General features: G+C 41.0%; 1 protein-coding gene across 1 annotated transcript in view; it reads right to left on the bottom strand.

The window, feature by feature from the left end:
* Positions 1–8,118: 8,118 nt before the first annotated feature.
* Positions 8,119–24,579, bottom strand: part of ERLIN2 (ER lipid raft associated 2) — a 19,172-nt gene continuing 2,711 nt past the window's right edge. The window contains exons 3-11 of the mRNA XM_007934968.2: positions 23,365–23,411; positions 19,968–20,029; positions 19,729–19,854; positions 13,965–14,038; positions 13,790–13,848; positions 13,138–13,229; positions 11,673–11,762; positions 9,192–9,271; positions 8,119–8,319 (exon numbers count right to left, since the gene is read on the bottom strand). Of these exons, the coding sequence (XP_007933159.1) occupies positions 8,119–8,319; positions 9,192–9,271; positions 11,673–11,762; positions 13,138–13,229; positions 13,790–13,848; positions 13,965–14,038; positions 19,729–19,854; positions 19,968–20,029; positions 23,365–23,411 (831 nt within the window). The remainder of the gene's footprint in view (positions 8,320–9,191; positions 9,272–11,672; positions 11,763–13,137; positions 13,230–13,789; positions 13,849–13,964; positions 14,039–19,728; positions 19,855–19,967; positions 20,030–23,364; positions 23,412–24,579) is intronic.

The raw sequence follows: 24,579 nt of genomic DNA, 5'->3' as shown, positions 1-24,579 counted from the left end.
CTTAATTGTACTCATGAGGAACCTGTACATAGACCAGGAGGCTGTGGTTTGAACAGAACAAGGGGACACTGCATGGTTTAAAATCAAGAAGGGAGTGCACCAGGATTGTATCCTTTCCCCATACTTATTCGATCTATATGCTGAACAAATAATCTGAGAAGCTGGACTATATGAAGAATGAAGCTGGACTATATGAAGAATGTGGCATCAGGATTGGAGGAAGAATCATTGACAACCTGTGATATGCTGATGGCACAACTTTGCTTGCTGAAAGTAAGGATGACTTGCACTTACTGATGAAGATTGAAGAATACAGTCTGCAGTATGGATTAGATCTCAAAATAAAGAAAACAAAAATCCTCACAACTGGACCTACAAGCAGCATCACGATAAATTCAGAGAAAAGACTGAAGTTGTCAAAGACTTTACATTGCTTGGTTCTATAATTGACACTAATGGAAGTAGCAGTCAGGACATTAGATGACGTATAACACTGAGCAAGTTAGCTGCAAAGGACCTCTTTCAAGTACTAAGGAGCAAAGATGTCTCCTTGAGGGCTAAGGTGCGCCTGACATAAGCCATATCTTCAATTGCCTCACATGCATACTAGAACTGGACAATGAATAAGGAAGACCAAAGAATAATTGATGCTTTTGAGTTGTGGTGCTGGTGAAGAATGCTGAAAGCGCCATGGACTGCTAAAAGAACTAACAGATCTGTCCCAGAGGAAGTGCAGTTGAAATGCTCCTTGGAGGCGAGAATGGCCAGACTTCGTCTCACCAACTCTGGTCATGTTATCAAAAGGGACCATTCCCTGGAGAAGCGTGTCATGCTTGATGAGGTGGCAGGTTGACAAAATAGGGGAAGGCCCTCAATGAGATGGATCGACACAGTGGCTGCGACAGTGGGCTCTAGTATAGCAAAGATCATGGCGCTGGGGTGGGACCAGGTGGTGTTTTGTTCTGCTGTGCATAGAGTCACTATGAGTTGGACAAGACTCGACAGCACCTAACAACAGAGGAAGCATTGGGTGAGCATGAACTTTAAGTGATATGCTCTCTGGAAAACATTTAAAAACTCAAAAATACCTCAAAGATCTAGGGAATGTATAATCTAGGGTAACAGGTCATTATGAGAACAAGTAATCTTTTTTTAAAAAATTGTGATTTGGGTGAAAGTTTACAGAGCAAATTCACTTTTCATACAGTTCATATACACTTTGTCTCATGACATTGACTACAATTTACCCCAGTGCAACAGCTCCCCTCCCACTTCCTCCCGATAGTTACCTCTTCCCTGAGTCCATCCCTCCACGCACTCCTGCCCCAAGCTGTCTCCCTGTGCATGAACAGCCCTTCTTTCTCCCATGATTCTTCTCTCTAAGAAGTGTATCTACCTCAAGTAAATGAGAACAAGTATTCTTATCTTCTGAAGGTGCAAGGTTTTGCTCTCCCTCCAGTGTGTGGTATGTGGGTGTGGTTCTCAAAAAACATCAAAAGAATGATTTCAACTCTCAATGTATGGTATAAAACCACTTACTAGAGTGCTTGGGAGCTCTCGTAGTGTAGTGCCTAAGGCATTTGACTGCTAAGCACAAGGCTGGCGGTTCAAACCCACCAGCCACTCCTTGGAAGGAAGGTTGGGCAATCTACTTCCGTAGTGATACTGCCTCGGAAACTGAAGGAGGGGTCACTATGAGTCGGGTCCGACTTGAAGGCACATAACAAGAACAAGAGAGAGCTCTGTTCAAAGTTAAGTGCAGGTACTCAATGAATGTTAGTACCTTTTCCCTCCCCCATCCATCCAGTGAACATTTACTAAGGCTTTATTCTGTTAAGGTACCTTGGGGGAGACCAAGATGAGTAAGAAAGGCTCTCATCCTCAATGAGAACACAGGTTATTGGGGAGCCCAGGCTTGTTCACTAATACAGTGCAGAAAGCAATGAGCACATTTAAGACTTCAGTGAGAGAGAGATTGGTTTTGGCTAGGGGGAACTAGGAAGAGCTTCTTTTAGGAGGGAGCACTATGGCTTTTGAAGGATGGTTATGATAAGGGCTTGTAGAAGGTACAATAGAGTGGACCCTGTTCTCAGTGATAGCTACAGGCTTGGGTTCTTGTCCTTATCTATGTGGACCCCAGATCCTCATCTGTAGAGTGTAGACTTGACTCACTTCTAAGAAGCTTTTCATCTCTAACATTTTATCATCTATGAAACTGGAAATAGAGACAAAAAGATCATGGTAACCCAGTCTGATTCACATGTCACATTTTCCAGTTTCTTTACTTCTTAGCTGTAAAGAAGCTTTTAGACAAATTTTATTCCATTTTCTTGTTTGCTATTAATTTTCTTATTCACTTTCTTCTCTTCCTCTTTTTGGGACATTAACAATCCAATTTAACCTTTTATCCTCCCCTACTATCTAAACCTTGAAAAATGCAAGGCCCAAATCACCTATTACCAGTAATTGCCTTTAAATTGCTCCATCAATTTGCAAGGACAAAAGGGCTCTGCAAAAGATTAAAAAGCCAAATACCAAGAGGAACAGATTTTATAAACAGTCAGAACCTGAGATATGCATTCACTATAAATGCCATCAAGCTTTTAAAATACTCACTTCTATAGTCTAAAGGCCTGAGTTATAAGGAAAGCATTGTTATTGTTATGTACCGTCGAGTCGGCCCCGACTCATAGCGACCCCTCCTTGGGTTTCCGAGGCAGTATCACTACGGAAGTAGGATTGCCCAACCTTCCTTCCGAGGAGTGGCATAAAGATTTTAAAATTGTTTCCTTCTGATCCTACTGTGATTATTTTGGGAGAATAAAATAATAAAAAAATTACCGTTGCCTGGTTACCTGGATCCAAAGAGAAATGGAGAAAGAATTTCTGTGTTCCAGTTTAAACAAATTCAGGTAGAGTAGCCATGACAGTGACCTCTCAGCAAACATGCTGTCACTTTTGGCTTTTGAAACATCAATATAATTCTAGAACTCTAGAACTGGGGAGGGCCTTTAGAGATTACTTAAGCTTCCAAATAGACAGAATGACCATCCAAGACAGCACAGAGGCATCTCAATTTCTGAAGACCAGCAATCAGAAAAGAAAATGTTATCCATGCTAATCCCTGGGTTTATTTATTTTCTATTTGTAGATAATTATTTCTCCCCCAATTCAAATTTTTGCCAGTCTTCAGTAAATTCTTTTAAAATACTCTGTTCTACAAGTCAACTTCCTCTTCATGGGTCCTTGTTGTGCTTGAGAGCAAGATGACCATTAAACCAAAAAACCAAACTCACTGCAGTTAAGCTGATTCTGACGCATAGTGAACCCTCCTTGGGTTTCTGAGGCGGTATCTCTACAGTAGCAGATTGCCCAGTCTTCCTTCTGAGAAGTGGCTGGTGGGTTTGAACTACCAGCCTTCTGGTTAGCAGTCAAATGCCTTAGGCGCTATGCCACCAGAGCTCCTAGTTGACCATTTAAAAAAAAAAGACCAAACCAAACTCACTGCTGTGGAGTCGTTTCTGACTCATAGTGACCCCTCCTTGGGCTTCCCAGGTGGTATCTCTATGGAAGTAGATTGCCCAATTTTCCTCCCAAGGAGTGGCTGATGGGTTTGAACTGCCAGCCTTCTAGCAGTCAAATGCCTTAGGCACTATGCCACCAGAACTCCCTTTAGGTAACTTATAATCATGAAGTTGTTAAAATTCCTTCCTGACTTTTCTGGAGTCAAGCTATGAATTTTAAACTATTTTCTTTTTAACATTTTATTTTCTATCTAGCCTCTTCAAGTCTTTTTTTTTTTTTAAGTGAAGCCTAGAACTGGACAGTTCCTTTCAATAGGGCATAAGCATTGCCAAGCACACTGGATTATAGTTCTCTTCTACACACTATGTTTCTGTAGAGGTCTCAAGTCTGCTGCATTGTAATGCTAGTTTCCTCCTTTCAGCACTGCCCTTTCTGTAATTCTATTTTATGACATGTTTTTGACTTTTTAGTTAGTGGTGCCCACTTAATAGTTGTGTGTTTTCTGTTTTTCCAGTTGACTGAAAATAAGTTATATTTTATGTATTTTAGTTATACATATTAGGCACAGTGGTAAACCCTTTACATGTATTATTTAATCCACACAACCCACTTTATAGATGAAGAAACTGAGGCTGAAAGACATTAAAGAACTCATTCAAGACCACACAGTTAGAAGGTAGTAGGTCAGGTATTTGAACCAAGGTAGGCTAACTCCAGTAACTACATTCTTAAGTTACATTTATAATTGTAAGGTCATACTGTTTGCATAGCAGCCTCAAATTAATAGAAAAAAGTTTGAGAACATCATAAAATAAGCTGAGAAAGGGCTGGGCCACAGTTGCCAGATTTAGCAATAAAAATCCAGGACATTCAGTTAAATTTGAATTTCATATAAACAAGTTTTTAGCTTAAGTATGTCCTATTTGGGACATACTTATATTAAATATTATTTATAGTTTATCTGAAATTCAAATTTAACAAGGCATCCTGTATTTTATCTGGTAAACACAGGTGACTGGTTTGACTGGTTTTTCAGAGTAGAGACTGAGTCTTCTCCACTTAATTGATATAAAAGGGAGTTTTGGGACAACTGAAAATATTTCTGCCCTTTGGAGTAAAACTGCAGAGGTATATGAATTCTTCAAAATGATAAATCTCTATAGTGTCTACCAAGAATTTTGCCATGTTCACAAATTAGGTGCTCATTGTTTCTGTGTTGAGAACGGGGATAGATTTTCATCTGAATGAGATTTTAGAGAGATCATGTATTTATATTACTAAGAAAGGATTTATATTTTTAAATGTTACCTATCTTAATATTTGCTATAACTAAAGTTCACTTTAGTAAAAAAGTAAATACAAAGACTCATTTTATTTAATAAAAATGGAAAGAAAACTAAGACATAAATTCACATGAGACCTTTAGTGTTGTCCAAAACAATTCTTTCAGCTAACACTCAAGGAATTACTCCATAAGTATCATTTATAGAATGATTAATAAAACAATAATAATTTCTCAGTTACAAAGGGGGTTATGAAGCCCTCAGGGCTCTTTGAAGTAGAAATAGTTTGACTATTCAATCACCAGCCTACACAGAAGCCATAATAAAAGAGAATGGTAATACAAACATAAAATGATTGGCGATTACCTCTTTATAAGGAAATAACAGAGTTACCAGAACTCCACTGGATAGAACTTAGAAGTAGTGCTTAAGTTCACAGACACAGAGCATACACTAGCCAACATACAGTTTACCCTAAGCAAAACTTGAGTGCTTAAGTCAGTAAATATGATCATTTTACTTTTACTATTTACTCTCTATAAATGGTAAAGTGATCAGTGTGGAAAGACACAGACTCATAAAAATTACTACAGAACATTTATAAAGCATCTTTTTTTTTTTTTTTTTTGATTAATACAATGCTAAGATTCTTTCAGTGATTTTTCCCCCCTCAACTTAATATGATGATAGGATTCTAAATCTATTCTACTTTAGTCATACAAAAACTATTAACAAACTTTGGCTTCCTTGCAAACATTCTGTCCTCATATTAAAAAAGTGATTAAAAACAGTACTGAATATGAATCATTTCTGCAAAGTTTAATGAGTGAGAAACATTCAACCAAAGTGACTTTTCCTTGGAAAATCCTACAAAAACTGAATTTTATAAACAGTTACTTATTTTGACAGGTGTTCCATTTATAAATAGCAGCCATGACTTTACTGCCCACAAAATTGCAGGCTGTCACAGTTTACATGTTTAGAATTGAAATGTTTTAAGATCAGATTTTCTAGTAAGTGTTTAAAAAAACAAAGACACAGCAGACAGATGAGTTAATTGTCCCATGCTGAGGAAACAGTTAAATTCTGTGATTTTACTTTTCTTAAACCATTGGGTTTAAGACAATGCATACAACATTGATATTTTTCATTTGAAGAAGAAGTGACAGTAACACTGAGGGAAAGGGCTGGGGCAGTTGCAGCAGGAGTTTATGCTACTGAGGTTTTTTTGTGGTCAACGTGTATCTAGTGCAAAGGACAAGCTGTCATAGGATATTAGTACTAGAGAGACTTTCAAATTAAGAACCTGAGCAAAACGTGCTATTCAGAGTGGCTGAGATATCCCTGCTCCTAATTCTACTGTAGTGAAGTAGTGTTTTCTGAAGCCCAAGCAGCAAGAGACCAGAGCAGAGGAACAAACAAACATAAGTCAGGGATGCTACACTGCTCTTAACAAGTGACCAGTGGTACTGCAATGGGAGGAAATGAGTGTATCTTAATATGGGCACCCTATACTGGTTTTGGAAGACTGACTATCTTCTGTTAAGAACTCTTGAGCACAGTGAAATCTGTCATTCCCCAGGAACATTTTGATGCCTGCATAAAGTGTCACCAGGACCAGCAGTTTGAGAATTCTGCATTCCAGATATTAAAACTGAAAAGGGCAATATTTGAAGTAAGGGGAGTTAATGGTCTGTACCTTCCTAGGTAGGCTGGATGCTCCCCAAATTCCTGTCAAGCTTGGTACTACTTAGAAGCAAGATTGCCTGCTTGGTACTACTTAGAAGCAAGATTGCCTGAGTTCTGGCTTGAGAAGCAGCCATTCCATAAGCCAGAAATCTGGACCAAATATGAGGTGGGGATCTGCGCCAGCAAGTATCATTTGTAATATTCACTCAAGGAAGAGGGGTATAGTGGGAGAGGGCAGCTAATAACAAGGCAAAACCTAAGCCAGAGCTGCTCATGGATAGTACCAATATGCTTGCAAGTTAGTTCCAAGTAGTTGCCCTCCACCTAACACAACTCATGGGCTAGAATGGCTTCCTCCTCCAGCACCCACTTTAGGATATAACAATCCCCATGCTTGTTCTCCCCCACATGAATCTCCTAGTGTGGCTCAAGTTTGTACTCAAGTCCAAAAAAAAAAAAAAATTAATTTCGATGCAGCCATTCCAACCCAGGGACTTGTGTATGAACTTGGGCTTGCATTCACATAGCTGTCTCTAGAGATTTAACATTCAGTCTGACCCCAGTGTGGCCTCTGAGAATTTTGGATTAAAAAACACATGCTATTTGTGGTAAGGGCTCACTTTTATTACTATATCAGACAAATCTAACACCCAGCACAAGCCATGGGCAGTAAGACTAGGAAATCTCTTGGGTGACCCTTCTTCCTCTTCCCTACATGCTATCAGACCTCTTCAATGCAGAATCTCTACAACAGTCAAATGATAACTTGATCTCAACGTACATACATAATCTGCCAGGCAGGTATGGCTAATAGATATAATGATTCCCCTTCAGCAGCTATTAAGACACTTGAGTTTTTATCCCTGTCTTCTTGATGCTGACTGGAACCAGCAAACAGACTGAGAAACAAAAAAACAAATCAGAGAATAGGTGAAAAGTTTCAAACACAATTGTGTGGGAGTGCCCAAACACGACCCTGGAAATGTAGTCAGAAGCCACCATCCTCTTTAAGCCCTAGGGCAAGAAGGGTAGTGTACAGAAAACCTCACAGGACCTAGCACCAGTTCTTCCTTATGAGGGCTCAAGATCACATGCCCCCAAAATAACCCATACATGCATGAACAAAATGCCAGGAAAGCCAAATATTCTCTGCAGCTGTTTCTGCTGGCAAACTTACAAGCATGTATTTGCTCAGTTGCTGAGGTTCATCCACAAACACCTCCCACCTTAGAAGCAGGGGTGAGAAAAATTGGACCACAGTTCCCCAAATAAGGGAAATCAAATCATCTGGAGGCAGCATCCTGTATTTCCTCAACTCTAACTTAAAGTCACTTCCCTAAGTAAGGGTTAATATCAGTGTCTGGAGATCCAAGGTCAAATCTATGGTTTACAAATCTTATCAGAAGTTAAATAACCTATTCACCTGAATAAAATCCCAAATAATCATTTCCCACTCTCCCTTACCAGGAAGGGGAGTAGATTTAAGTCCATTTCTTTCTTTGCCACCACAGTACCTTGAAGAGAGTCAAAGAAGGTAGTGTGGGAAGGAGGGGGCATTCTGGTTCATCATTAAAATATGAAGGTTTCTTCAAGTGTCATCTGAGGTTATATAAAAACATTTTCAGTTCCCCTCAGTGGCTGCATCCAAGGGTTCCTCTTCTAAGTCAAAACTCAGCTTATCAGCTAGCCCCTCAAACTGCTTGCCCAGGCTGCCTGCAGAGTCTACAAACATGTTAGGGATGTCTTTGCCAAAGTAAATCTTGCTGTTTGAAGCAATTGCCTTGTACTTCATCAGCTGCAGATATTCAGGGGTCAGCTTCAGCTATTAAAAAAGAAAAAAAGTAAAGATGATTTAGGTGGAGCCAGATTCAAGCAATCTTTGGTGGCACCCTTCAATTTTCACATGGAGAGGGTCTCTGTCAAAGAAATATGCTCCTCTCTACTTTCCTTAATCTGTTACATTAATAACAGAGCAATCACTTCTCCAGGAGGATGTAATATCAGATCTGCAAGGCCAAGAGTTTCAAGAGTTTTAGAAATTTCCGTGTTTAATACAAAACTTAAACTCCTATCAAGGTACTGTTAAAGAAAAGGGAAGTACCTGTCCCATATAGCATAGCAGTCATCAGTTCTAGCCACGTGGGGCTCTGGGTGGTGATGGTCATCCAACCCTGGGGAGTCTCAAGCAATATGAATCAGGGCTTCAAACTGTTCAGTCATGACCAATGAAGTGAAATTGGGTGATCTGGGACATTAACTGCAATGGGAAAAATTTCAGGTCGAAGCCCTGGAATGGGAGACATGGAAGAATTGTAGTGAGCCCTTTTAGGAACCTAATGAGTGGTTCTGGATTATTGCCAGGACTATGGAAAGTGACACACTCAAAGTGCTGTGGTTGGCCTCCACCTGTGAGCCAGGCACCACTGTTTTATACTCAGCCAGTCCAGAGATTTGGTTGTTATGGAACATGCACACTGCCCTTGTTTCCTAAGAGGGAGATTAAATTTCTAGCAGGACTTCAAATTGCATTTTTTCCCATTTTAGTTAGTGTTCTGGTTCACCCACATTTTGAAAATTCAGGTCTGTTCTGTTGTTGCTTTGTCGGCCATGACTGAACTTGGCTGAACCAGTTCAAAGACCTGATATAAACCCATACTCAAATCTTCTCTTCAACAGGCTAGACTAGGCCTTTACCTTATTTGCTTCGGCTATTTTCATAGCAGTATAGCACTCAGCATCAGCCTTTGCCTTCTCTCGGGCCAGAAATGCAGCATCTAAAAGGGGAAAGAATGCAAGGAACAAGATGAAAAGCAACACAGAGTGGTTTACAGGAGTGTAGAGGCTATAGATAACCTACATTCTGCTCCCTGTTAATTTTCTCCTAATTGCCTGTGTGACCTTGAGGAAGCTGCTTTTTTTCCCCCTTCTATGCTTGATTTCCTCATCAATGGAACTAGAAAAAATACAACAAATGCATTTTTTGCCTATTCCACAAATTTTTGTAAGGATCAACCAAAATGAGGAAGTGCTTTGAAGGCATCTTCCCATGATGGGGACTAGTCATTGGTAAGTCTGCTGGTGTGCCCCTAAACATAAACTTTGACAGCATTATTCGGGGTGGGGGTGGGGGTGAAGCAGTGCTACCCAGTTTCCATATGCCTACATCTTCTACTGTTTCTTTGGGAAACAAACAGGTAGGACCTGTCTCAACCTCCAGTTCCACAACTTACTACTTCTTGTCCTTCTCGTGTATAAAGGAAAAACAAGACAGGCCCAAAGACAGGCCAGGGACATATCTCCCCTAAAATGGAATACCAGGGGCCACAAATAAACATAAATAGCTCAGTACCTCTCCAACTCTGCTTTCCTTTTATTTCCATTAATCATTTCAAATAGTCCCTAATTAACACTGGGTAAGCTGGTGTAACTCTGATAGAGAATTATATGCCATGGTCCAGACCAACACGTTTAGATTAAAACCTATCTAAGCTTCTACAATGCAAGCAATATACTTCCCCAATCTGCTCTGAGACTAGCTTTCTGTCAAGCAGATACAACATTTTTGATATTTCCTTCCTTGTCTTGGGAATGTGGCCAGCTTCATGCGAGTAATATTTATAGCAAAAAGCCTGGGAAGAAAGATCAGTCTGTGGATGGGTTCTCACTGCATGCCTTCAGCATGACCCTGGGATGGAGGGAGATGAAGTGTGGGGAGCCTGTAGTCTGGCTGGGCCTGGCTGTCATGCATTTGGCTTAGTTGGCCTTACCACCTGGTGACATGTATTTATAAGAAGTAAAATGTGTTGTTCAGCTGAACGATCCCTAATGAAGAGCCAATGATTTGTGAAATCCTAATTGGCTCTTCAATAGGTCCCTGCAAAGCCTGTCAGGCCCCATAATGAGCATATTCCTACTCCTCACTTATCAAAAGTCGGGGGCTGTCCCTATCTTCAATGCTGGTGTCTCCCATCCCAATTGCAAACTACCCATTGAGCACTGATGGCATGTCTTGGGACACATGTAGCACAGTGAGCCCCCATTCCCCACCGTGCCTTCCCACCACCACGGAGCCCAGGGGGCTTGGGGTGGTAGTGGTGGTGGTTGGATGGTTTTCCACTGCCTGCCCTTGGCAGGAACCCCAGTAGTCCTCTGTCTGTCCCAGTCCTGCAGCCTTATATGGCTCCCTTTCCTCTCCCTACTTCCTGCCTTTCCCACTGACCTCCCTGGCATCCTTAGGTCCTTGCTCAGCCTTACCCTGTTGGCCCACTATCTTGTGGTGTCCCTTTCACCCTGAGCCAAGATCAAGACATTGCAGACAAACAGAAGAACGCATGCCCCTCGTGTGGCCCGAATACTGCCAGGGCCTCTGATGTAGCATTAGGACGGCCCATGGAACGTACCTTGCCCCAGCCACAGCCCAGATCTTTGGAGGTACCACCTGAGAATTTTTTCAAAGTTGTTGTAAATGCAAATAACGAGATAGCTAGTAAGTGAAGAGTAGATGTAGTGGGACACAGCACCTTGTAGCTTGAAGCTGAGTCCTGAGATCCCATTTTTGTCCTGGAATTTACTTGACACAGGCACCACCATGAACTAAAAGGTGGGTGGTGGGAATGAGGTGAGGGCTTAGGGGCAGGGTCCTGAAGGAGAATGGTATTCAAAAGTCAGCAAAGATAACACATCTTTCCAGCTGTACTGTTGGTAGTGCTGAAAAGGTGTCTTCTTCAAACCATGCTAATATCTACACAGAGAAGATTGAAAACTCAAAAATATAGTGGCTGAGGAGGAAGGTGTAGGGCATGAAGGAGAGAGCTGCTGTTTTGACCCAGCTCCACAATTTACTTCCAGTGCACTGGGGCCTCTGCTAGACTGTGAACACCAAGACAGCAGGGACTATCTGATTTTCCTTTCTCTTGTGGCTAACAAAATGCCTTGCACATAATGGCACTCAGCTAGCATTTGCTGAAATGAATTCAACTCTCTGAAATGGAAAACTGATGCTAGCCTGGCCAAAATTTCCTCAGAACTCAAGTCTAAGCAGAGAAAATGATGATGTTCCAAAGAAATCATAACATTCTAGGGCAAAAATTAAAGAGCAAAGGAAATGACTCTCCCACCCACTTGCCACAAGTGGAATCTGAGGAAAACTCAGGCATTAACTTCACTTCTGCTCACCTTCAATTTCTGAAATCTTCTTCTCCGTCTCCTTCTCCATCACCTTCTGCCCATAGGTGATTTCTGCAACTTGGGCCACCTTTTCTGCCTCTATATTCACGAGGTTGAGAAAAGACTTAGAGCCCTGATATTCTGAAAGTCTGACTCAATTTCACCCTTCACCTGGTCTGAGTACCTTGAAGCAAGAGACAGTGGTAAACACAGATGGAGAACCACTGCCTGCAGAGGGCAACCATGATAGCACACATGGGCAGAAATGGAGTGTACCATGAGCACAGAATTATACCATGAGTGCAAAGTAGTAACTGAAGAGACCTGGGCCCAAGGGAGGAGAGTCATTCAGCCTCTGAGGAAGACAAGGGATAAGCCCAAACTTCTCTGCTAAGAAGTAGCTCTGGTGGCACAGTGGTTAAAGCCTTTAGTTGCTAACCAAAAGGTTGGCAGTTTGAACCTACCAGCTGCTCCATAGGAGAAAGACAAGGCAGTGTGTTTCCATAAATCTAGGAAACCCTATGGGGCAGTTCTATTTTGCTGCTATGAGTTGGAATCGACTCAAGTGGGTTTTTTTTTTTTTTTTTTTGAGTTCTCTGCTAAGCCACGAGGCAGGGTATTTCTCTGAAAGGAATATTTTAAGAAGTAAAGTGTTCTCTAGTAAGCTTAAGTTTCTGGGACTCATGTGCAATGCACCATGGTCTTTGGGTGTTGCAAAGTTTTCCATCACTACAAATTTAAAGGTGATGGTTTGAACCCACCCAGAGTGCTAGGAAAGAAAGGTCTGGTGATCTGCTTCTGTAAAGATTACAGCCAAGTCAACCTCATGCAGCAGTTCTCCTCTGTAACACATAGGGTTGCCATGAGCTGGAATCAATTTGATGGTAATGGCTTTGGTTTTCATTAAGTTTCCACCTGCCAGTTCATTCTAGGAAGTAGTCAGGCTTCTTGCTGGACGATAGTATAGTGTAGTGATTAAGAACAAAGGTTCTAGAATCAGATTTTCTATATCTGAATCCTCGTTCTACTACTTACTTGCCATATGACCCTGGGCAAGTTATTTAACCTCTCTGCGTGTTGGTTCCCTCCTTTGTAACATACAAAATGAGGTTAATGATAGTAACTTCCTCACTTGGTGACTGTAAGAGTTAATTCTTAAGTTAAATATAAGGTAGTATACTTGGAAAAGTGTAAGGCTCATAGTAAGCACTCAGTGTTAACCATTATTATAAATTATGAATCAACAGAAGGATTCCTTTCATTTAAGAGCTATGTGGAAAATCAAAACTCATTATCCCTAGCTATGATCTGACAATTTCAACTTTGCTTCTTGGAGTATGAATGCCACTCCTGTGGTGTGGTAAAAAGGTTTTGGAGAACTATGTGATTTAACCATGCCTGAACCTTCCTTGTATCTTCCCACCATCCCTAGTCCTTCTGCCCTGAAAAAGAGATCACAGAACCATATTCAGACCAATGAGGGCCTTCTTCCGCTCTGTCTCGGCTTCCTTCTCCACCACCTTCTGTTTCTGGGCTGCAATGAGAAGCTTTGTCTTCTCACTTTCCCTGAAGGGAAAAAAGTGTGCAGCTGTGAGATTGCTATGTGAAAACCTCAAAGGAACCTCACTGTTCCCCAGAGAAATCAAACCCATCTGCTGGAGACAGAGAAACTACAATTTCTTACTCTCTTCTGGAAGGCTGTTCAATGTCCCAGATAAAAGCTGATCTGTTGCAAACATTAACATAGTAGCTTTTCTTCTCCTCCAAAATAACTCATTTGTGGGAAATAAAACATAATTTACTTTAGTAAAATACACCTGCCTGTCCGCTTAATCCTCTTTTGTCTATCTCCTCCTTTGGCATGAGCCATTAAACACAAACAAGGCCCTCTGGCCCTTTTTAAAGCATCACTGCTCCATAAGGGCTTCTCCTGTGGTTCTCAGTCACAGTTAAGGAACCCAGGTGATTGGCCTGACATGGCTGCTCCATTTTACAGTGCAATATGCTGTAACAAATACTCAAGAAAGGAAATAAAAGCCTGGCACAGCTTTGCTTAGTTCTGTGATGGGATGAGGTGGGAGATATGAGTGAGTGGTAGTGATAGCTTAAGCACAGGGTATACTCACATCAACTCATAGTTTCTGCGGATTGCCTCAGGTATATTGGGCTTTGTCACCCGCACAGCCTGGAGAAGGATAAAAATAACAACTGATGGGAAGGTGAGTGATGCACAAAAAGGACATCTCTTTTAATAGGGTCTGCAACTTCATCAGGGAGCTTTCCCATGGTGGCAATGCTTACTTGGATGACAAGCCCAGGAGCCATGGAGGTTAGGTCCTGTTGCAAAGCTAGTTTGAGATTTTCATCAATCTGATCTGGAATCAAGAAGGACACAGAAAAATGAATTATTACACTTTCCAGACAGGGTTGAGGGAAGTATAAGCTAAAATACCAGCTCAAGGCAAAAGGTCCTCCCAAGGTAGTGTGCTTATACAAGTCCAGAAAGCTAAAGACCCCTGGAAGAGCAAGCCTAAACAGTCCCTCTATACAATCTAGATGTTAAGAGTATCCTTTTCCTGTGGCCTCAAGATGAAAGCATCCTTCTTGTTGAAAATTGGTTAATATCAACCTTGCCCTACAGGGAACTGAGCTTTAAAAAAAGAACAAACAATAATTCTAGCACATTTCCAGAATTAGGCAGTAGCCTTTCCCTAGATGATTGTAGCCAAAGAGAAGGAAAGCTGACAGTTTTCATGGAAGAAGGAAGGTGGAATAGCTATGTCAGGTATTTTGAAAATAGTTGAACACATTAAATCTAGAAATTTTAGAAGCTTCTAAAAGAAAAACAGGTTCTGATGTTGTGAGCTCCAAGGAAGAATGTTTCCATTAGGAACTCTATCAAACACAAGGAAAAAATTACAATTCACAGCTCTGGAAGCTAGCCCAAATCTTCTGATACGTTATTTGCTTTGGTCCCAATTCCTTTGTCTGGAATTTACATGTACATTGTTTCAGAGACAACTGTAGGAACAGCTTAGCTGGTTTGCTCTTCTGCCCTAGCTGTGATCCTGCAACACCACATCAAAGCTGCCTTCTCTGGCTTGGTCCTTCTCAGGGTTTTATAGCTCTTGTCCTTGCCTCTGCTTGCAAGATCCTTAATCCTATCCTAGAAGGGCACTGAGAAAGACTTAATGCAACCAGGTTGGGACTTCTAAATTGAATCACCTCCCTTCCTATCAGCTGCTATTGACCTTAAGGGGCCATTCTTGGCCACCTATGCCTAAGCAAGAGCCTCTGAGGAATACCAAGTCTAACTCCTGCCTTTAATAGATGCCAAGACTGAGGCCTATAGAGATTGAATGATACAGTCCACAAAGCTAAATCATGAACTTACTTAATTACAATGTGTGGTAGTTAAGGTTGTTGTCAACTTGGCTGGGCCTGGTTGAGTGGCTGTGCAGCTGGATATAGTTATTCCCCATGGTGAGATTGGTAATTAACTCCATGGTGGAATCTGCTGGGAGCAGGTGAGTAGCTGCTTTAGGGATGTGGTTTGCTTCCAGTATATAAGAAGCAACTCTGAGGATGGTCTCCAGCTTTTTGGTACACTTGAACCCTGAATGTAGCCAAGTCATTGTTCAAGTCTGCCATGCCCTGCCAATCTTGGGACTTTTTCTGGACTTGAATTAGTGGCCTGCCATGTTGTTTGGTAATATCGGGACTGTGCCTTTTCATTTATCAACTCAGCTTCAACAGCCAGCTGCTGCCTGAATGAAGAAGTCTCCACCTTCAGTGGGTCAGAAGCAGAAAGCAGAGCTGAAGCCCAAGGTTGAGGGGCTTTGACCCAGCCCTAGAGCCTGGCACTTTTTTTTTTTTTTTTTTAAATTGTGATTTGGGTGAAGATTTACAGAGCAAATTCACTTTCCATACAGCAGTTCACATATACTTTGTCTCATGTCATTGACCACAGTTTACCACAATGCAACAGCTCCCCTCCCACTTCCTCCCCATAGTTACCACTTCCCAGTGTCCATCCCTCCATACTCTCCTGCCCCCTGAGCTGTCTCCCTGTGCATAAGCAGCCCTTCCTTCTCCCATGATTGTTCTCTCCCGGGAGTGTGTCTACTTGAGGTAAATGTTTAACTCACATGCCTGTACTTTGTTTGGCTGGAAACCACAGGTGTGGGTTCAATTCCAGACCTGAAGGGCAACTAGGGGCCATAGTCTCAGCGGTTCTACCAGGCTCCATTGGACCAGCAAACCTGGTCCCAACCATCTTTTTTTTTTTCCTCTCCAAATGATTTTGAGTTTTGTTCCACATTGTTCTCCCTCTCTATCCAGGATCTCCTACATCCCTTCCAAGTGGATGAGAGTGGTAGCCGGGCACCATCTAGTACTTCTGGTCTCATAGTTGTATAGATTGCAGATCGGATGGTGTACCAGTCGCGAAGACTGACTGTTTCCATTAATTTTGGTTTTCTTCTTTCTTCTTTGCTCTTGACGAGGAGAGACCCATCGTTGCATCTAGATGGCAGCTTGCTAGCTTTTAAGATCCCAGTCGCTACTCGCCAAAGTAGGGGGTAGAACAATGTTTTGTATATTATGTTATGCCAATTGAGCTTGATGTCCCCTGTGACTATGGTCCCAAGCCCACAGGATCAACTACTCGGTTGCTCTGGGTAGCTGGCTGTGACCAAGCAGTGACCGCAACCTTGCTCCTTGTCAGCTCTACTATACACCTGGGGATTCTGATCATTCACACAAACTTATAGGAAATTGTCTGCCAACCCTATATATGATCTTGGACACACTCTCTATTTCATAGACATACCTAATCGTTTAGCCTGTCCACCTATCTATCCATCCATATACCCATGTTTGCCTTCACTGAGAACTCAGTACTGTATATGCAAATGGGTTCATATTTGTTGTTTGTACTTCCCATGTACCTCTCTATGTCTTTCTCATCCTCAATGCTGCCATATTGGTCACTCACATTTGGTACGCTGCCTTTCTCTTCACCCAAATCAATATCTATCTCTATCTATCTAACACCAGTCCCTCCCCTCCCCTCCCCCGCCGGTAACCATCAAAGAAAATTTCCTTCTATAGATAAACCTTTCCTTAACTTTTACAATAACGGACTAATACAATATTTGTCCTTTTGTGATTGACTTATTTCACTCAGCATGATGTCCTCCAAGTTCATCCACGTTATGCGGTGTTTTGCAGATTCTACATTATTCTTTAGTGTTGCATAGTATTCCATTGTGTGTATGTACCATAGTTTGGTTATCCATTCCTCAGTTGATGGACATCTAGGCTGTTTCCATGTTTTGGCTATTGTAAATAGTGCTGCGATGAACATGGGTGTGCATATATCTGTTCTTGTCATGGCTCTCACTTCTTTAGGGTATATACTTAGTAATGGAATAGCTGGGTCAAATGGTATTTCTAATTCCAACTTATGAAGGAATCGCCATACTGCTTTCCACAATGGTTGTACCATTTTACAGTCCCACCAGCAGTGTATGAGGGTCCCAATCTCTCCACAACCTCGCCAGCATTTGTTATTTTCTGTCTTGTTGAATTTATGTACTAGTGCTGGAGCAAGATGGTATCTCATTGTTGTTTTGATTTGCATCTCTCTAATAGCTAATGATCGTGAGCATTTCTTCATATATTTGTTGGCCACTTGAATATCCTCCTTGGTGAAGTGTCTATTCATGTCTTCTGCCCATTTTTTAATTGGATTGTTTGTCTTTTTGTTATTGAGGTGTTGGAGTGTTCTATAAATTCTAGAGGTAAGTCCCTTGTCAGATATGTTATTACCAAATATTTTTTCCCAATCTGTAGGTTCTCTTTTGACTCTTTTGGAGAAGTCTTTGGAAGCACATAAAAATTTAATCTTTAGAAGGTCCCAATCATCTGGTTTCTCTTCTGCTGTTTGTGCATTTTGAATTATGCTTGGTAGGCTATTTATGCCATGTTCTAGGGCCCTTAAATTTGATCCTAAATTTTCCTTGAGGAACTGTATAGTTCTAGGTTTCACATTTAAGTCTTTGATCCATCTGGAGTTCGTTTTTGTGTGTGGTGTGACGTACAGATCTTGTTTCATTTTTCTACAAATGGATCTCCAGTTTTGCCAGCACCATTTATTAAACAAACATTCTCTTCCCCATTTAATGGGTTTTGGGCCTTTGCCAAAGATCAGCTGACTATAGGTCGATGGATCTATTTCTGGGTTCTCAATTCTATTCCACTGGTCTATGTACCTGTCATTAAACCAATACCAGAGCCCGGCACTTTGAACTCGGACTTCTAGCCTCCAAAAAATTGTATAAATAAACTAGTTTGTTAAAGCCATCTCATTTGTGGTATATATTCCTGTCAGAGTGGCACTAGGAAACTGAAACACTATGCTTTCATTGTTAAGATTTTAAAACAATATTTTCTTCAACTGTCATATCAGTATGCAAGGAATTTTAATGATTCCACAGACTGGATTCTGATGATTTCTTAAATCTTACATACAGTGCAAAAGGCTGCTTACTTAACTAACATTATTGGTGATGCAATGAGTGCTCCATTTATCTAGTATAAAAAATGCTCTCACTTGGGTCTTTTTTTATGAGAATTCCTAGAAAAGAACATTGTCCTAATATCAAGAACAGGTGTAATCTGGATGGTGCCCGGCTGCCATTACTGAGTATTTTGATCAAAGACCCTATAGAAGAATCCTGATCAAAGGGAGAAAGTGCAGAACAGAATTTTAAATTCTCATGGACTCCAGACTTTCTGGAGCCTGGGGGCAAGAAAAACCCCTAAAACTACTGCCATAAGATAATCTTTAAACCTTAAACCAAAAACGTCACCTGAAGTTTTCTTAAAACCAAACATTAGTTTAGCTTAACTAGTAAAGAACGTCTGCCTTGAGAATACGCTGTTTTAAGATCTATGTATATGGGATCAAACTGATGACACCAACTTGGAAGATTAGACAGGAAACTTATGAGGCAGTGATTTTATGTTAATGGGGGAGGAACAACTCAGAAAAGGAGGGTGAGGATGAGAATGGCTGCACAACTCGAAGAATTGTGACATTACTTAATGTCACTGAATTGTACATGTAGAACCTTGAATTGGGATATGTTTTGCTGTGTATATTCTCAACAACAGAAAAGTAAAATAAATTATTTTTTTAAAGAAGAATAGTTATAATAGGTAGAAAATAGTTATAACAGGTTGAAAAATTCATTTACTTTTAGCACTGGCTACTATAAAACTCCTAGCATCAAGTGTAAACATAACAATTTACCACAGAAGAACTATGAGTTACTGAACTGTTTCTTTCCAGTGAAGTCAGGCTGTGTTGACTTTGACAAAATGCGTCCATTTATCCATGTAGATCCTTTTTGTCTTAAGTGTTTTTTTACTCATCCTTACAGAGCAACAGGTACACAGGTTTTTTTTTAATCACAAAGATTCTATGGACTGTAAGTAGCTATGGTCCTCACCCCAGTTTTAGAATTAAACATGGACCATACCATTCTCATCACCCATCCCTGAGTGCCCTTTATCAGTGTGGTATGGTGGAAAGAATACTGGAGTGAGAGCTAGAGGATGGTCTAGTCTTAGCTCTGTTACCAACTAGCTTGGTGATTCAGGAAAATCACTTTCTCTCTTATGGCATCAATCCCTACCAAAAATGAGGATGCTGGGCTGGATAATCTCTAAGGTTCTTCTAAAATTAATTATTTGTTAATTATAGAATGACATTTTAGGAACAGACAGCGGGAACACCTTTCTACTCCAGTTCTCTGATTCAGGCCAGAAGTGATTATTCTGCTATCACACCTGTGCCCAAAGCTCAATCAATCTAATGGATCTTCTTCCATTGTCACTGACATTTTCTAGGAATCCCCTTTGTGACTAGTGCCTGAGTACTGGATTCCTGTTCCTAAGTAACCATCCTGCAATATTCCTCCTACCCCACAGCTCAGAAGTAGGCAGTCAGGAGAAATAGGGATACAAAGCATGGTGGGCTCAGAAAAGACTTTCTTACCAAATAGCTCAATGTAGACCTCTTGAAGTGTATGCACGCTGCAGAACTGGTTCAGTTCATGGTGGATCTTATTGAAGATGAGGGCCTTGTCATAGTCGGCAGTGTAGTTCTTCACTATGTCATACACTAGGGAGGGAAGGAATAACTTTAGATGTAAGAAAAGGCAAGACTCAAAACTTTCTCAGACGTAGAAATCTGGGAGAGTAGGCTGTGGGGGAGGGGAAACTGGAAAAATTTACCTGCATTTGGCACCAGGAAGTTTACCACCTCAATTCTGTCAAAGTAGATCATCACACCACCACTATTAGAGAGAGATTGGAGAAAAACATCACTCATGGGCTTGGACTACAGTGCAGTCTCCTAAGATAATGGCATCAGATGTGTGACTTGGGAGAAAAGGAGAAGAGTTCATGGAAAGTTAGAAAGCAACTCAGATTTCCAAGTAGGATCTTCAGAGGTCAGATGAAGAACACAACCTCCTGAGAAATCACACTTCCTGCACATATTTCCACAAAGATAAAAGTGAGACTTTTGGGGTGCAAGTAAGAAGAGAGTTAGTATTTTTTGAATAAATAAACCTTTGGATTAAAGCAATTAATTGCAGGAAACAAAACTGTAGCAAGGCAGGTAGTTCTCAGAACTTAAAAAGCCATTGGAAAATTTCATGATCAATGTTTCTCACCCTGTTTTCAACACTATTCCCCAAATCCAAATATTCATTATAAAAAAAAAAATTCAAACACACATAAAAGCTGAAGGAATAATTCAACAGTTGTTAACATTTTACTCTAGTTATTGACTTACCTTATTTTTACTAAATATTTCAAAATAAGCTGCAGTTCTGATGCTTTACACCTTGATAATTTAGCAAGCATCACTTAAGAACAATGGCATTCTCCTACATAACCATAATACCATTCTCAAACTAAAGAAAGTTAGTAACTCATTAACATCTAATACCTGATCTTTACTTAAATTTCTCCAATTGTCCCCATAATGCCTTTTCTAGCTGCTATTATTTTTTAAAACTTTTTATTGTTATTTGGGTAAAATTTTACAAAGTTGATTTGTTTTACATTCAACAGTTCATAGACATTTTGTTTTGTGACATTGATTACAATCCCCACAATGTAAAGCTCTCTTCTTATCTCCTCTCATGGTTACCCTTTCCCTGCGTCCTTCTTACCTATGGGTTCCTACCACCCTAGCTTTCTTCCTGTGCAAGTGTTGCCCTTCTGATCTCCCATGGTTGATTGTTCTAAGGAGTGCATTTCTCTTGAGTTGTTTGGGTCGTAGGCCTGTCTATTGTCTGGCTGAGAGGTAAGCCACGGGAGTAAGTCCAATTCCAGGCCCACAAGAATGATCAGGGGCCAGTCTCAGGGGTTTCACCAGTATCTTTCCAATCAATAAACCTGGTCTTTTTATGTTTTTAAATTTTGTTCCACATTTTTTTCTACCACTCTCTTCAGCATCTCTAATTCTGATCCCTTTCTGAATGGTTGGCATTGGTAGTAGGTACCATCTAGTTCTTTGGTCTCAGGGTCATAGAGGCTGAGGTTTTCATGATCCATTAGTCCTTTGGATTGTTTCCATGCATCTTTGGTTTTCTTCACTCTTCTTTGCTTCAGAAGAGGAGAGACCAACAGTGGCATCCTAGATAGCTGTGATTTTTGTACCAGGTTCTAATGAGGGTTCATTGCATTTATTTATGTATCTTAAGTCTCTTTTCATCCATAGGATTCTTTCTTATCCAAGTACACCACAATAAATCTAGTAATTTCAGAAGTTTCTAAAAGAAAAACAGACTCTGACAATAAAACGTCTTTGTGAAGAGATGAGGCTAGTTATCTTTTTTTTTTTTTAAATTGTGATTTGGCTCAAAATTTACAGAGCAAATTCACTTTCCATACAGCAATTCACATACACTTTGTCTCATGACATTGATTACAATTTGTCACAATGCAACAGCTCCCCTCCCACTTCCTCTCGACAGTTACCTCTTCCCAGTGTCCATCCCTCCATGCACTCCTGCCCCCTGAGCTGTCTCCCTGTGCATAAGCAGCCCTTCTTTCTCCCATGATTGTTCTCTCCAAGGAGTGTATCTATCTCAGGTAAATGTTCAACTCATATGCCTGTCTTTTGTTTGGCTGGAAGCCACAGGTGTGGGTTCAATTCTAGACCTGAAGGGCAGCTAGGGGCCATAGTCTCAGTGGTTCCACCAGGCTCTATCAGACCAGCAAATCTGGTCCCCCCTCCTTTTTTTTTTTTTCCAAATGATTTTTTGTTCCACATTGTTCTCCCTCTTTATCCAGGATCTCCTACATAGATCCCCCTCCAAGTGGTTTGACAGTGGTAGCTGGGCATCATCTAATTCTTCTGGTCTCATACTCTATAGGCTGCGGATTGATGGTGTACCAGTGGCTAGGACTAATTCTTTCCATGAATCTTTGGTTTTCTTCATTCTTCTTTGGTCTGGACGAGGAGAGACCCGTCATTGCATCTAGATGGCTGCTTAATAGCTTTTAAGATCCCAGTCGCTACTCGCCAAAGTAGGAGGTGGAACAATGTTTTGTGTAGTATGTTATGCTAATTGAGCTTGATGTCCTCTGCAACTTTGGTCCTGAGCTCACAGGTTCAACTACTCGGTCCCTCTGGGTAGCTGGCTGTTACCAAGAAGTATCTACAACCTTGTCCCTTGTCACAGGCTAGTTATCTTGTGGGATGTCCCAATTCTGTGTTTACTCATGGTTTTGTTTACCTTGTTACTCTATCCCAGTTAAGACCCTTTTTATTTTTCAAATGAACCACTACAAGCATGTTCTCTTTAAATCTCCTGCCCTTACGGTCTCCTCCTACCTTTAAATGTTCTCCATAGTTAGTTAACCTAAAGGTATTTTCTTAAAGCACTGCTCTACCATGTCATTTATCTGCTTTAATGGATCCTCACTCGTCCCAGTGGTTAAGTCCAAACTTCTTATCATGGCATTCAAGGCCCTCTACTTTTCTTTATTGTACTCTGCCACTTAGTCAAATCAGAATATAGGAGCTAAGAGATCCCAGACAGATTGGGGGCAAATCATGGAACAAAATTCAACATCACAAAAAAGATCAGGCTTACTAGTCTCATCCAAATGGTGGAACCCTAAGACTATGGCCCTTACGTAGCCTTCAACTTAACCCCTGTGACTCAACTGGCAGCCAAATAACAGACAGGCCTATAAGGTGAATAGCAATATCAGGAGAGTACATGTTTATTAGAACAATCAAGCATACGGGATCAAGAGGACAGCGTTTGCCCAGGGATAGAGCTAGGAAAGTGGGAGTAGATGGGAAGGAAGAACGAAGGGAAGGGGTGGGTATAGGGAGGAAGTGGGAAGAATGCTGTTATTGGGGACTGCAGTGTATGTTCCAAAACAGATTGTTGAATGGAAAACAATTTGCTCCGTAAACTTTCACCCAAATCGCAATTAAAAGAGAGAGAGAGAGAGAGAGAAAGGAATATAGGGAGCTAGGGTTTAGGAAATTTGATAAACCACCAGGAAGGGGTGCCTCCTTTTTTCCTGTCTCTTACTGCAGCCAGCAAATACTACTTCTTCTTACTTATATGGACTTAACACCTTTTTCTTGGTACATTACCTAGTCCCACAAGGTACATTCTTCACCTCATCTGTCTGGAGTGTGGTCTGGAAATAGAGGAGACATAAAATGTTCTAAGGTTAGCAGTAAGGAACAATAATTTATTTTTCAGAATTCCCAAGTGGCCTTGTCCTTGAATACTTGTACATGATGGGCATTACCTTTGTTAAAGGAGTTCTGGTGGTATAGTGTAGTAGCACTTGGCTACTACCAAGAGGATGGTGGTTTGAACCCACCAGCAGCTCCACATTAGAAAGATGCAGCAATCTGCTTCTGTAAAGATTTATAGCCTTAGAAATCCATTGTGGGTTGCTATGAGTCAGAATCAACTCAATGGCAGTGGGTTTGGTTTACCTTTGTTAATATGAACACTCCACCTGACCCTCATATACCTGTTGTGAGACTAAACCAAGTGAAGGTAACAACCTTCAATGTAAGTGAACCACTATGCACACGAGCTAAGTAATAATGGTTTAGTGAAAAAGACCCTGTACTAGAAGTGCTAAGACCTGTGTTTACTTTATCTTTACAGTGGATCCCTTATTTAGCCTGTGTAAACGTGTAGTACCTGCTAGCCCATTCTCAGGATTATTTGTGAGACTCAAATGAGATAATGTTCGTGAAAACACTTTTAAAACTCTTGTTGTTGGGTGCTGTTGAGATGATTCCAATTCATAGTGACTCCATGTGACAGAGTAGAACTGCTCTCAGGGTTTTCTTGGCTGTAATTTTTAGGGAAGCTGATTGTCAGGTCTCTCTCCCTGGCAGACCACTTGGTGGGTTCAAACTGCCATCCTTTCAGTTAATAGCTGAGCTCTTAATCTTTGTGCCACTAGGCCTCCTATTTGAAAACTGTAAAGCATAGCAAATGGCAGAAGAAATGTACAGGGAAAATACTGATGAGGTATCCCAGGATTATTTTCCTTGGTCAGTTTAAAAGCCATTCTCTAAATCTTCTTATTCCTCTTGGATGAACATACTCAAATAACTTCAAAGATGGCTAGTCTAACTTGCCTGTGTTTACTTTACCTTTACAGTGGATCCTAAAAAGGAGCTCTGGTAGCATAGTGGCTAAAGCACTTGACTGCTAACCAGAAGGCTGGCGGTTCAAACCCACCGGCCACTACTCGGAAGGAAGGTTGGGCAATCCTACTTCCGTAGTGATACTGCCTCGGAAACCCAAGGAGGGGTCGCTATGAGTCGGGGCCAACTCGA

The sequence above is a fragment of the Orycteropus afer genome, unplaced genomic scaffold (assembly GCF_000298275.1).
Source record: "Orycteropus afer afer isolate SDZICR_OR568_19922 unplaced genomic scaffold, OryAfe1.0 scaffold00024, whole genome shotgun sequence".
NCBI lineage: Eukaryota > Metazoa > Chordata > Mammalia > Tubulidentata > Orycteropodidae > Orycteropus > Orycteropus afer.
Note: the sequence above shows the minus strand (reverse complement) of the source record. Positions and strands in the feature narration are given on the sequence as shown.